Here is a 13,721-nt window from a genome sequence, read left to right as displayed (position 1 = left end):
AAAAGCCAGTTTGGCTCTTGTGCACCCCTCTTGCCCTGAGATACCTTCTGCCATGTTATGACAAAAGGATCTCACCAGAAGCCAACCAGATGCAGCTGCTTGACCTTGGACTTCTCAGCCTCCAGAACGCTGAGCCAAAAAAACACCTCTTTTCTTTATAAATTACCCAATCTCAGGTATTCTGTTACAGCAACAGGAAATGGACTAAGACAGGTGCTCGGCACCCCTTTGTGAACAATCATGGACATTACACATGTTGTGCTCCACAGGAACCAACTTGCTCAGAGCTTAACAGCTGCTTGTGCAAGCAGATCCTCAAGGATACAAGACCATGTCTGGGATCTGGTTTGGCTGCAGAAAATTCGCTTCTACAGGTAGCTGTGACTGTGACTCTAATGCCCGGAACCAGAACAGCCACTCAAGAGGGCACAAGTCCTGGTATATACATGGAGCCGGCATTCTGTCAAGACAGAGTGCAGATAGTAATCCTGGACACAAGGTCAGACCTGTGACTCACCTTACCAAGTTGAGGGTGTGTGCCACTAAAGAAGAGCTGGCAGCAGCAACCAGGCTGGCATCAACAAGCACCCCTTCTCCCCCACTGTCCCTCCCTCTTGCCCACTCAATGATTCACTCTCTACCTCACTCTCCCAGTCACACACCCTCTATGTGAGGGTGTTCAAATGGCTTGGGGTGTCATTTTAGATGTGCTCATTGATTTGTGGTATGGATGAGGACAAGGCATCATATGTTACACACAAAGGCTTGGTCAGTACTTTTTGATGACTCCCAGAAAACAATAACCCCAGTTAGTGCAGTCCACAAAGACCATGGGAACCCCCCTAAGAACTATAGCCTCATGGTATCTTGTGACAAAAATACTTAACATGAAATTAAAAAGAAACCAGTACACGGGCCGGCCCGGTGGCGCAATGGAGAGTGCGCCGCTTGGGAGTGCGGCAGCGCTCCCGCCGAGGCTTCGGATCCCATGTGGAGACCGGTTCCCGCTCACTGTCTGAGTGCAGTGCGGGCGCGACACTGAGGGTTGTGATCCCGTTACCGGTCAGTAAAAAAGACAAAAAGGAAAAAAAAAAAAAAAAAGAAAGAAACCAGTACACAATTGTTTTTCCATTATAAAAATTTATCAAGGGAATAATTTGAGTTTTTAGAGGCTTGGGTTAGCAAGGTAAAAGACTAAAAACCATTAAAACACTTTAAATTCTTTTTAACCTACCATGTGGAACCTAAATTAAATAAATCCTTTATTACTTTAGGAAAGAGATTGATTTCCTAAATCAGTAAAGTTGATTTCCAAGCTACACTTTTACCTCTGCTGCCTTATAACCGTAAGGGGAACTAACCTGACCACAGATAGCTCCCCTGGACATCAAGGTGGGAAGAACAGGCAATATGCTGACATAGCCTAGATGGAGACTCTGAGCCAAAAGCAAAGTCTATGAAATGTAATGTGACCATTTCTTTATCATCCAACCAGGATACTTTTGAGTGAAAGAGGGTGCTGTTAATTACTTGAGAACAAAAGGAATAAAATGAGTCACATGGCCACCTTAGTGATGAGGCAATTTGGGAAACTACATTTCCCAGTATGCCCTGTCCCTTTAAAGTTAAAAGCCTGACTGATGCAAAGTGCCCTGGAACCTGTGGTTAGCACCATTTAAGAAGTAAACAGTATAGGGCTAGGTTCTGACATGGAGGCTTCCCCCTTCCAGAGGACATGTAACCAGACACAGGACACAACACCTGAGGTGAAACTTCAATGGATATTAAGTCTGGGGTAGAGCCTCTCCCCCGACAACAATTCTAGCTTCCAAAGTGTGGAGATGGTAGAGCTGCCCATTGGTCCACTGCCCTGGTTCTCCTAGGTGCTGCCTCTGCCTCCCCACATACCCACCATCCCCCCTGCTGCTAGTCTTTTGGGGGATTCTGGGCTAGGTGCTGTTCCCACTCGACTTCAACCAACTTGTACAGCTCCATGGTGGCCTGGGCATCTTCCACAGAGGAATGTCCGCTTTTCCCAACCTGAACAAGGGAGGAAGAGAAGAGCATGAAGCTACAAGAGACTGTTTCTTCCCTTCCCAACTGACTCCCCACATTCCCCCTCCTTCTGCCCCCTATACATGCTGTTTCTTCTGCCTTAGAGGGCTGCAAAGATAAAACTCTGGTGGGACCCTACTCCTTATCTAATTTCAGGGTATCTTTGCTATTGTCTATCTCAATCCTTTCTGTGGCAACAGGTATATGCCGTATTATGCTAAGTTCTGCAGAAACAGAACACACCAGATCAAGGCAGGCCTTTTGAGTCTTCTATCTTCCCCAGTTCCTTAACTGCTCTCTATATGACATCTGTCCATACTTTCCTACAAGGCAGGCCACCCCACCTTGAATGCCAAGCATATGAAATATATGAGTGGTCCCTGCATCCACTACGTGGTCCTCTACACCACTACTACTACTTGCTTTCTTCCCTTCCTAGTTAGGGTTTTACTTTAAGCTTTTTTCCTTTTCTAGATTATCCTTTGTTACACCTTGTGAAGTAAAGAATGGGAATTATTACCTCTATGTACAGATAGAGAGAGGCTACTGAGCCCTTTAGCTCAAAGCTGTTACCATCAGAGCAGCCCACCTGAATCTCTGCAACCATAGGACTTCTGGGGTCAGAGCCTGGAGAGATGCGGCAATAAGAGCCTCCACCAAGCCCGAAGGAGGATGGCTGAGGCGGGGTGTGTTTGGCATGTGTGAAGAGGCTACCTGGATGTCCCGGTCCAACAGCTTCTTAGTGAGACTCTTCAGAGACACGGTGGCATTCTCTGGGCAGTTGGCCTTCCGGTTGAGGGGGGGGATATGGGAGGTGTCACGGGTGAGGAACTTGGGATGAAAGTACTGAAGGGCTTTGAAGTCATTGTGGATGGCATGCCCCACCACTATCTTCCCTCTAAGTATCTTCAAGATCTGGAAAAGGCGTAGAAGAGGAGGTGATGAGAAGGAAGACTCAAATGTCCTGAAAGCCCCACATGGCTGTTGGTTCTGGGTTCTTTTTACCAATTGCCCACCTGCCTCATCCTTGAAATGCCCTCTCCCACAAGTTTTCTTTCTCCTGAAATCTATCTCCTCTTCCCTGGAACGAAAATAGGGCATTTCCATGGTATAACCCTGCTTGGACTTACATCATCAGTGGCTCCTTACCTTCTCATAAATTTCCATCCCAATGACAGATTAATTTGCCTTCATTCCTAAAGCTAACTCATGTTTGAGATGTTCATTTAACTATTTAGTTCAGTTCCAGCTTGCTACTTGAAGTCCTTTAACTTTACCATTATGCTTGCCTTAAACACAAGGCTGGGACCCATGAAGTCAAAGATGGGCTCCAAGGAGTTACTGGAAGTGCAAAATTACAAGCAAGTAGATATGGATGGGTACTTCTGTGAGGAGAGAGTCTGTGGCTTTCATCAGATTTCTCAAAGGTCCACAAGCCATAAAAGATTAAGAATCACTTATAGACCAAGGCTGCAGAGGGAACTTAGTCACATTAGTCTTGGATGCAAATGACTTCTGACCATTTCAGGATCTTAAAGCATGAGGGCACACTACTAATGAGGACAATCAAAGAACACGCCATGGACTCTAAAGGCCATTCCAAAAATGGGGTTACAAGCAGGTTGTGAACATGAGCAACAGTCCTGCATGGCCTCCCAAGGGGACCCCTTTGAAGAGGCCAGACTCATTTGGACATCCTTAGTTTCATAAGCCCTGCTTGGACACTGGGGAAGTGCTTTAGGATGAAAACCAGATGCAGTCCAATCGACTAGGTATTCAGTTGCTCCTGACTTCACCCGCAGTTTACTGCCTACCACCACCTTTATTTTTTATTAACCTCAGAACACAGCCCTCATTAAAGCTGAGCAGATTTGCTATCTCAGACCCATCCCATCTTCTGCTTCTCCCAAGTTTTGCTCAGTTGTGCCCCTTGTGTACACAATGTTCTTCCACTCTTCCAGGACTTTTGTAATAACCAGCTGCTTCACCTCTGATTCATCTCCTCGCTGACTGTTCTAGCATATAAGTAATTACTGGAACAGAGTGTGTTTAGACAGGCAGAGTGTGGTCCTGAAATTGCAAAGATGTGGACCAACGGCGCCCTCTGGTGGCTTCTCAAGATCAGAAGGCTCCCCTCTTGCTCTCCACTTCCTTCACCTGTCCCAGTTCACCCTCCTTTTCTGTTCATTTTTTGTGCTCCCAATATCCAGCACAGGGCTAGAATGAGTGAGATGAGAATCCCAACATGTCGACTCTGTGTTTTTTTATCACCTTCACTGCAGGCTACCTGTCCTAGTTGTACAAGTATGCCTCAGCTCCTTGTCCTCTTCTACCATCAACACTTTCCATACTTGCCCCAAACTACTTTTTGCTTGGGAAGCCCTCCACCTGTTCACTCCCAAACCTAGACTGCAACTGTAAGGCATTCCCAAATTGAGCCCTTTCCCTTGACACTCATGCTTGCTGCTCTGTCCAGTTTCATCACTGGCTGTTATTTCTCTATGCATATTCCCAGTTTCCCAGATCACAGTCCCACTTGGGACCTAAAGTAGGTCCAGATTAATGAAGTTTGTTACACCGGTTAATTGTACCTTCCCGACTTTCACCACTCCTTACCCCAATAGGAAGCCACCTTCATCATCTGATATTCTCCTTCCTCCCTCCACAATCCTTTGGCACTTTTCCAGAGTGAAGGCCATTGCTGAAAAATGACTTGGACCTCTCCCTACCCACCCATTGCCACCATCATGCCCCATAAGTGTCACCTGGCTCTGGGCAATCTTGAATGGCGTAGCATTCACCATGTGCTGCTTCCGGATACCACTCCATCTGGTTCGGTAGTCCACGATGTGGCAGGGGGGAAGGATGTACTCATCATAAAGGACATCTCCATTGTAGCTGACAATGCTACATCGAGCCAAGGAACTAATGTGCCCTTTGGGGCCTGTGCCCACCATCTCACAGTCAATTGCCACCATCTTACTTGGCAACTTCTGGGATGCTCCAGAGCATTTATTCTCTGAGTGAGCTTGGGTGGAGTTCTGTGGGGCATTCTTTTGAGGGCGGTTCTTCTGAGGGGGGTTCTTCTGGGTGCCCTTTGTCTGGGAGCGGGTGGGATGGCTCTTAATCTTTGGAAGGGCACTCTGGAACTCCCCCAGCAAGTCTACTGTAGCTGCAACAGAATTAGCCTTCTTTGAAGGGGCAGGGGTCAGCCAAGACACTGTAGCTTTCTTGTTCAGGGACTGCTCTGACCCACTGCTGGAGGCAGCTGTCTTCTTTTTTGGGACAAGAGGGATCTTCCAAGTGTCATCTACTCGAGCAGTTTCCCCTTTCTTTGGAGGTTCTGAGTGCAGCTTAGGTGCCTTGTTAGGGAGCTGATTCTTTCTATTCAGAAAGCCCCGCCGTTCCAAGAGCCTCCGCTTCTTGACAAAGTTTCGGTGCTTGGCATTTCCTTCTAATGCCTTTTTGGGAGGAGGTTCCCCAAAGTCGAGATTGAGGAGTAAGGTAGACATGAGGACAGTGAATGATGGGACAGCAATTGGCAAGAATGGTTTACTTATGAAAGGAAGATGGGGTGGTGTTCATTCTCCGCTGAATCTTATTGTCCAACATGTGGAGGTTTGTAGTACACCTTGGGGAAGAAAGTGATTCTGGTAATTGGGCCCACAGGCCTCGGAGGAAAACGTAGCACTTAAGGGAGGAAAGACATCAGAGCAATCTCTCAGAGAAGTGTAACTGTAACGCGAAATGATGGAAGGAGTGCTGGATGAGCCCAAAAGCCTGGATTCTAGCGAAGCCCCACAATTCACCAGCCATATGGTCTTAAGAAGTCCATTCCCCCCACTAGGTCTGTCTCATTTGCAAACTGGAGGGGTTGGAGGGCCTATCGAGCTCGAATTCTGTGAGTCTAAGAAGCCAGAATAGGTGAGTTCTATAATCTGCGTAGGAAGGAAACGTCTAAGTATGCTCGAAAGCAGTGAGGGGTATAGCATAGATGATCTGCAGCGCGGGCCCCACGAATAGGTACGAATCCAGGCACCCGCTTCCCTCGGCTACGGGGGGGAACTTCCACATGCGTCTCACCCAAGTCCTCCCAAGCAAGGACCTTTGACACCACATATCAGCAGGGTGAGGATGTGTTCGAGGTTCGGGGTAGCCCACCTTGCGCCAAGCACTTTGCCAGTCCCCACCACGATGCAGACGGTTCCTATATACTCACATACCTACCTCCCAGATGGACTACGCTAAGACCGGAAGCGTCCAGAGCCGGATGCGGAAATCTGCGCTCGCCGAAGAGGCTCAGGACGGCAGGCGCGTGGGTTGGAACACGCCAGAGAACGGCGTGCGCGCGCCCGCAGCGCCCCTATCTCCGGGAGGGAGGCCAGGGATTCGGAGTGTGTGAAGAGCGGCGGCTGGGGCGGCGGCGTGGGTGGGATGCGCTCCCCGGCCCCTCTAGCCCCGTGGAGGTACAACTCGAAGGTGTGAGTAGGCCGCGACAAACCGGAACTGCAGCGCGCCGGGGACACCGGGCCTCACTTCCGGGAGAGGAGGGGAGTTTACGGGAAGGGGCGGGACCTGGGGCTTGGCCCGCCCCTCTTCGTGGGTGCGCTGCCAGGGCACGCCTCTGTGGCGTCATTGCACTGTTGCCCCGCCCCATCTGCCTCCGACGCTGACACTTTCGCGACATCTGACGTCAGGGGGAAGTCTCAAGTCTTCAGCCCTAGGATGGGATCCCGGAAAGGCAGAGTCGGGAACCGGACTCAAAACTCTTTCTTCCCATTCGGCCTGCAGAGCTGAACCCAGCCTGGGTCCTGGACCCGCGTGGTACCGACCCTGGATCCCTCCTCACCGCGTTCTCTCTCCCCGCGCCACCGGCTGGAACCCAGGATGCCGGGCGTCTCCGCCCGGGGACTCTCTCACGAGGAGAGGAGGCAGCTAGCTGTGAACCTCACTCGTGTCCTGGCGCTCTACCGTTCCATCCTGGACGCCTACATCATCGTGAGGCCACAGGGGTGTGGGCGGGGTACTCTTGGTTGTGTGGTTGGCTGGTGTCCACGACAGGGAGAGAATCCGGAGAGTTAGCTTCTGATCTCTTTTCTTCTATGACTGTCAGTCTTTTATCTATTCAAGAAGGGGTTAAAGCTGATCCTCCCTTTTTTTCAGCTGACATAAATATTAATATTTCTAATACGTGGGTTGTTTTTTTAACCTTCCCAAATACAAGGTAATAAAACGCATGGATATTTGAGCATACTGCAACTACAGTGAACTCTCCTAGGAATATATAAGGTGTTCCAAGAATACACATGTTCATTAATCCAAGCTTTGAACGAATTCCTGGTTTTGTGGTGTAGTGGACAGTTCCAGGTTTGGAATCAGACAGACTTGGGCTAGGATCCTGTTTCCCCTCCTATGTGCTCTCTCTCCCCCGCTTCTAGCCCCAGTTTCCCCAGCTGCAAAATGGATCTCTGTCTGAAGGATCATTGTGAAGAATAAATGAGATATGTAAATGGCTCCACTATCCAGTGAATTGTTCAGACTACAAACCCAGAAGTCATCTGTGATTTAGCTCTTTCCTTCGTTGATCCACAGTCCAGTCCTTCAGCAAATCCTCTTGGCTCTACCTTCAGAATAGATCTCAGATTCATCTGTCTCCATCTCCATTGCTACCACCCAGGGCCAAGGCACCATCATCTCTCCCCTGAACTACATAATCCATCCATCTCTCTGTGTTTACTTCTGCTCCTCCTAACCAGTTCTTCACTAAGCAGCCAGATTGGTATCTTTCAAATGTAAATCTGACCGTGACACTCGCTTGTTTTCTAGGTGCTCTGATAAAATTCTGACTCCTTACCATTATCTATGAAGTCCTATCTGATATGGCCCCTTCTGCCTCTTCAGCCCCGTCACATTTCATTCTCTCCCACATTCACTATGCTATACCTACACTGGCCTGATTTCTGTTCCACAAATATGGCAGGCATCTGGGCCTTTGCACTTACTGATCTGCCTGGAATGCTTTTCCTACACAGAAAGGCAATAAAGCAGAATGGTTAAGAGCAAGGTCTCTAGAGTGAAATTGGTTTCAAATCCCAGTTCTGCTACTTATTAGCTTTTTGACTTGGACAAGTTACTTGGTTGCTGTGCCTCGGTTTCCTCATCTTTAAAATGGGGGATAAAAATAGTACCTACCTCGTGTTGTTTTAAGGATTAAAAGCATTAATACATGTCAAATGTTTACAATATCGCCTGGCATAAGTGTGTGTTTACTATTACCAGTATTATTTACATGCTTGATTTCTGTTCTTGATTCAAGTGTCAGCTCAAGTATCAACTCCTCAGACAAGTCTTCCCTCGTCACTCTATCTAAAGTAGTCCTGGGTCAAACTCTCTACTAGATTACTGTTTTGCCAGTGTTTTATTGTCTGTGGCATGTGATGTTATCTGCAATTGTTATTGTCATTTTTCTTTTATTAGCTGGCCAATACAGAGGTCAAACTCTGGACATTGGTGTTATTAGCACCACATTCTAACCAACTGAGCTAACTGGCCAGCCCATATATATATATATATATTTTTAAAAGATGACCGGTAAGGGGATCTTAACCCTTGACTTGGTGTTGTCAGCACCACGCTCAGCCAGTGAGCGAACCGGCCATCCCTATATGGGATCCGAACCCGGGGCCTTGGTGTTATCAGCACCGCACTCTACCGAGTGAGCCACGGGCCGGCCCCCATATTTTTTTTATGTAAACTACAAGAGCAAGAATCTTGTCTCTTTGGTTCACTTTTGTACCCCCTGAGCATAGAATAGAATAGTATAGACCTTGGTGTATAATCAAAACAGAGCCCCAGAATTTGTGGTGAACAAATGAATGAATAAAAATACACATGTGTCTGGCACATATAATGGCAGGTTACTAAATGATAATGTACTAGTACTGTGTTGTGTGTCAGTCACTCTGGTAAGTGATAGGAGATGTGGATGCAAAGAAGACACCATTCCTCCCCTTAAGTTCAGCTGAGTAGAGAAAACAGACCAAAGTAAGTGGAGAAATTGCTAAAAGGAGAGATGTGTGCAGAATGTAGTCTGGGCTCTGAGGAAGAGGTAGGCAACGACGAGGGGAAATGGGAGTGTGGCAAGAAAGAACAGGAATGGTAGTAGCCTGCTGATTGCTTCTGCCCTTCTCCTACAGGAGTTTTTCACAGACAACCTGTGGGACACACTCCCTTGCTCCTGGCAGGAAGCATTGGATGGACTGAACCCACCGCAGCTGGCCACACTGCTGCTGGGAATGCCGGGGGATGGGGAGGTAGTCAGGTATGGGCTAGAAGGGCCCTGTGCTGGGGAACTCAAGGCACTGAGCCCCACAGCAAGCCATCACTCAGAGAGTCTCTCAAGGTCTTCCTGGGTCCCTGGGTTGTAAACTGGTATGCTCATGATGCTGTGGACTATTCACTGGAGGCCTGGACTATTTCAGGTACAGGTCAGTGTGGCCACTCACCCTTCTGGCCCTGAAGTCCACAGCCTATGCCCTGGCCTTTACCCGGACGCCTGGCTTCAAGACCCCCTCAGAGTTCTCGGAGAACCCCAGCCAGAGCTCCCGACTAACACCTCCATTCCGGAAACATGTCAGGCCCAAGAAGCAGCATGAGATCCGGAGGTTGGGAGAGGTGAGGAGATGGCTAGAGTATAGGTGATGTCTGAGAGTCTGTGGGTTGCAAAGATGTGTGCTCCTTACCTCAAATGCTGGACCAGAGACCCTAGAATTTCCCTTCCTTGGCAGACATAATTTAATCATATCTTGATGCTAGGGTTTTTTTTCATCCTGTTGTGGGGTTGGTTGGAAGCTTGGTCTGAATCATTGTCCTATTCCTGTTCTCACATCTCCACAATCTGCTCATGGCTTCACAGAGCAGCCTGTGGGAGGCTGAATCACTGATCAAAGGAGCAAGGGGAGTGGCCCGAACCTGGGGTCAGCACCCACCCTAACCCCCATTTGGTTTCCACATCTTTTGTCTCTTCTGGGGCACTCTCTGTCCATCTTCCTCTGTCATCTTTGGCTCCTCCACCTTCATTATGGTTGTTTTACTCTGGGAGTCAAGATCCAGTGGCCAGGAGACCTTTGCTCCCTCCTCTTTCAGTTGGTGAAGAAGCTGAGTGATCTCACAGGCTGCACCCAGGTGGTGGACGTGGGCTCAGGCCAGGTGAGCCAGATCCCTAATATACTGTTTTTTTCTTTTTTTGAGTCATGGGGATAGAACGTGGAAGACAGGTTACCAGGCCATAGGCCCAGGAAGGCAGGTGCTGAGAAGTGACGGAAACAGGCAGGGCAGAATTTGGGGCCCACGTGTTAAGGCCACTAATAGGGAGGGTGACAGTTAATAGGGCACTGAACAGGGCTGTCTTCATCCTCCCTCTCATGACTCTAGGGCCATCTCTCCCGCTTCATGTCTCTGGGGCTGGGACTGATGGTGAAGAGCATTGAAGGGGATCAGAGATTGGTGGAGAGAGCCCAGCGCCTGGACCAGGAGCTCCTGCAGGCTCTGGAGAAAGAGAAGAAGAGGAACCCGCAGGTAGGCCACCCTTTCCTGCAGCCTGACTGTAGGAGCCTGGACTGCAGCCTGGACCACAGAACTGCTTGGTTGGTATTGGGCAAGTTTCTTCTCTTCCAAGTTTCTCGGCTTGAGAGTGTATGGTCCTACCTATATTTGCTACCTCTTTCCTCAAAGGTTCCCCCCTCCCCAAAGTCACGCCACATCTGACAGCTACTTTCTAGTTACAAAGTGCCTTCCACACTGATATGTCCTCACAACAACCTGTAAAGTGGCCAGTCAGGTATTAGACTCTCTACAAATTAGAAAAGTGGGTCTCAGAGTTGAAAAGATGTAGTGTTAGTAATGGTAGGCCCAGAATTTATCATGTCTCCCAATTCATGGTCCAGCTCTATCCTGTGCCCCAGCTTCTCTCCCGTGCTCCAGCTTCTCTCCCACATTCCTCCTAAGAAAGTAACACAGGTCTCTTCTTGTGGCATGAGGTGCCTGGGGACAGCGAACAGACTTTCCTTCTACCTTTGTCATTTCCTGTCTCCACAGGTGGTCCAGACTGGCCCTCGCTACTCCCCATACCATGTGGTTAGGTGGGTGGACCCCACAGCTGTGTGCAAGGAGCTTCTGCTTCCACTGGAGAACCCATGTCAGGGTGGGGCCCGCTTGCTGCTAACAGGCCTCCATGCCTGTGGGGATCTGAGCGTTGCCTTGCTGAGGCACTTCTCCTGCTGCCCTGAGGTGGTGGCCCTGGCCTCAGTGGGTTGCTGCTACATGAAGCTGAGTGACCCTGGCAGCTATCCACTAAGTCAATGGGTGGCTGGGCTGCCTGGGTATGAACTGCCCTATAGGCTTCGCGAAGGGGCCTGCCACGCCCTGGAAGAATACGCTGAGCGACTACAGAAAGAAGGCCCTGGCCTCCGAACCCACTGCTACCGTGCAGTGCTGGAGACAGTCATCCGATGTGCCCGGCCTGAGCTCCGTAGGCCAGGCGTTCAGGGGATCCCCAGGGTCCACGAGCTCAAGATTGAAGAGTGAGGTTGGGGAAGTGGGGGGCGGGGGAGGGGGGAGCATCACCAACTGGAAATCTGATTTCCCTCACACCCTCACTTGTTGGCATGTCCTAAAGGAAATCTAAATGAGCCCAAAGGAGTGATTTTGAGTTCTCTGACAGGGGCAACTTCTCAAAATTTCTTTAAAAGGGAATTGTCCCTCTTTTATAAGGAGACTATCAAAGAAATACAAAGTTTTTCTAAATGTTAAAAATATGGCTAAATAATTGGCTGAACCAACATTTCAGAACAGTTACAGAACTGGTTGAAAATAAATTTTTGGATTAATTTGCTATTGGGCAGACAGCTCACAGCCAGAGAAACATTTATTTTTTTTATTTTTATTTTTTTAAAAGATGACCGGTAAGGGGATCTTAACCCTTGAGTTGGTGTTGTCAGCACCACGCTCAGCCAGTGAGCGAACCGGCCATCCCTATATGGGATCCGAACGCGTGGCCTTGGTGTTATCAGCACCGCACTCTCCCGAGTGAGCCACAGGCCGGCCCCAGAGAAACATTTAAAAACACATATTAGGGCAGTAGATCAAGCAAAGTTGGAATTGAATTAGGAACAAGTGAAGCTTAAGTAGGAGGTGGAGGTTCCTAAAACCAAACAGAGCTGTCTGTGGCTGATCCCACAGATATGTGCAGCAGGGGCTACAGCGAGTGGGGCTGGACCCCCAGCTGCCATTGAATCTGGCTGCCCTTTGGGCCCACCAGGCCCAGGAGAACCGTGTGGTGGCCTTCTTCAGCCTGGCCCTGCTGCTGGCCCCACTGGTTGAGACGCTGATTCTACTGGACCGGCTGCTCTACCTTCAGGAGCAAGGTAAGGGTGGCCTATAGTAGGGACCCAGGGCCAGAGGGGCTGGAGTTCAGGGGCTCGTCCTTCTAGTCCTAGTCCCCTCATCTGTTGGGCCCGATTCATCACTGTGGTGATTCTTGGACCACCTGCTCCAGAGTCACCAGTAGGGTGGGGTGGGGAATTTGTTTAAAAATGCAGATTCCGGGCCAGCCCGTGGCTCACTCGGTAGAGTGTGGTGTTGATAACACCAAGGCCACGGGTTCGGAACCCATATAGGGATGGCCGGTTAGCTCACTGGGTGAGTGTGGTGCTGACAACACCAAGTCAAGGGTTAAGATCCCCTTACCGGTCATCTTTAAAAAAAAAAAATGCAGATTCCTACTGAATCAGACTTTGGTGGTACCTCCGTGAGGTGGGTTTTTTTTGTTTGTTTTTTTTTTTGAGGTGGTTGGCTGGTCTGAGGTACATTTTAAGGAAGATTCCTAGGCATTGAGTGCTTGAAACTGCCTCCAAGGTCAGCGCCTTGGGCACCCATGTTCCTCACAGAGAAGGGTTTCCTTAGTGCCCCTGGAGCCTACCCCATGGAGAAGAGGGGCTGTGCCTACTGGCCGGGCAGGAAGTTGCTGAGTGAGAGTTTGGTTCATTTCTCCCCTTCTGATTAGCTCTGCCTTTCTCCCAGGCTTCCATGCTGAGCTCCTGCCCATCTTCAGCCCTGAACTCTCACCCAGAAATCTGGTTCTGGTGGCCACCAAGATGCCCCTGGGTCAGGCCTTCTCTGTTCTGGAGACTGAAGACAGCTGACACAGCCTGAGGAAGGGCATGTCTCAGATCCCATCTGAAACCACCTGGATGGCACACTGGCAGAGTGCACCTCCTCACCCAAAGAACAAGCATCCTGCATCCTCCCTGGAATCCTGGTTCACCACAAACCTTCAGTTTCATACCTTTTCTTTCCCTCCGTGTGTTATGTAATATTGTGTAAAATTTTATCTTTAATTTATTAAAAAATGGAAATGTTTATTTCCTTTCCATTTCTGCAAGTAGGGAAAAAGACAGATGTGCACCCTCCCTGTGGTGCTCCTGCAGAGGTACTACAATTAGGTCTCATACCCCACTGCCCTCCCTAATAGGTGGCCTGGGCAGTAGCTTCTGTTACTCCAAGGTATTCATGGAGGGAACCACTCTCTCCCTTTGGTTTCCATCCCAGAATCTGCAGTCCCTGCCCCTTGGGAGGCCTGCCTTAAGACTGGCAAACTTCCGCCTAGG

At 49.3% G+C, this 13,721-nt stretch overlaps 2 protein-coding genes across 2 annotated transcripts; one reads left to right on the top strand and one right to left on the bottom strand.

Moving 5' to 3' along the window:
* Nucleotides 1-1,120: 1,120 nt before the first annotated feature.
* ISG20L2 (interferon stimulated exonuclease gene 20kDa-like 2) lies at nucleotides 1,121-5,806 on the bottom strand. The gene is made up of 3 exons (XM_008570402.1): nucleotides 4,821-5,806; nucleotides 2,770-2,970; nucleotides 1,121-2,040 (listed from the first exon to the last, which is right to left on the bottom strand). Exons 1-3 carry the CDS (start codon nucleotides 5,565-5,567, stop codon nucleotides 1,927-1,929), a joined length of 1,062 nt encoding a protein of 353 aa, XP_008568624.1. The 5' UTR covers nucleotides 5,568-5,806; the 3' UTR covers nucleotides 1,121-1,926.
* Nucleotides 5,807-6,339: 533 nt separating this feature from the next.
* On the top strand, nucleotides 6,340-13,473 carry RRNAD1 (ribosomal RNA adenine dimethylase domain containing 1). Its single transcript, XM_008570390.1, has 8 exons — nucleotides 6,340-7,053; nucleotides 9,252-9,376; nucleotides 9,537-9,729; nucleotides 10,201-10,263; nucleotides 10,489-10,632; nucleotides 11,152-11,636; nucleotides 12,295-12,479; nucleotides 13,135-13,473. Exons 1-8 carry the CDS (start codon nucleotides 6,943-6,945, stop codon nucleotides 13,254-13,256), a joined length of 1,428 nt encoding a protein of 475 aa, XP_008568612.1. The 5' UTR covers nucleotides 6,340-6,942; the 3' UTR covers nucleotides 13,257-13,473.
* The last annotated feature ends 248 nt before the right edge of the window (nucleotides 13,474-13,721 follow it).

This window comes from Galeopterus variegatus, unplaced genomic scaffold (assembly GCF_000696425.1).
Source record: "Galeopterus variegatus unplaced genomic scaffold, G_variegatus-3.0.2 Scaffold33, whole genome shotgun sequence".
NCBI classification, from domain to species: Eukaryota; Metazoa; Chordata; class Mammalia; order Dermoptera; family Cynocephalidae; genus Galeopterus; species Galeopterus variegatus.
The sequence above is the reverse complement of the archived record's forward strand: the minus strand, read 5'-3'. Positions and strand labels throughout refer to the sequence as shown.

Coding starts and splice junctions, on each gene's coding strand:
- ISG20L2 (XM_008570402.1), bottom strand. CDS start 5,567: ATGTCTACCTTACTCCTCAATCTCGACTTTGGGGAACCTCCTCCCAAA. Junction 2,971..4,820: donor TCAAGATTGCCCAGAGCCAG/GTGACACTTATG, acceptor CGCCTTTTCCAG/ATCTTGAAGATACTTAGAGG. Junction 2,041..2,769: donor TGTTGGACCGGGACATCCAG/GTAGCCTCTTCA, acceptor TCCCTTGTTCAG/GTTGGGAAAAGCGGACATTC.
- RRNAD1 (XM_008570390.1), top strand. CDS start 6,943: ATGCCGGGCGTCTCCGCCCGGGGACTCTCTCACGAGGAGAGGAGGCAG. Junction 10,633..11,151: donor AGAAGAAGAGGAACCCGCAG/GTAGGCCACCCT, acceptor CTGTCTCCACAG/GTGGTCCAGACTGGCCCTCG. Junction 11,637..12,294: donor CACGAGCTCAAGATTGAAGA/GTGAGGTTGGGG, acceptor CTGATCCCACAG/ATATGTGCAGCAGGGGCTAC.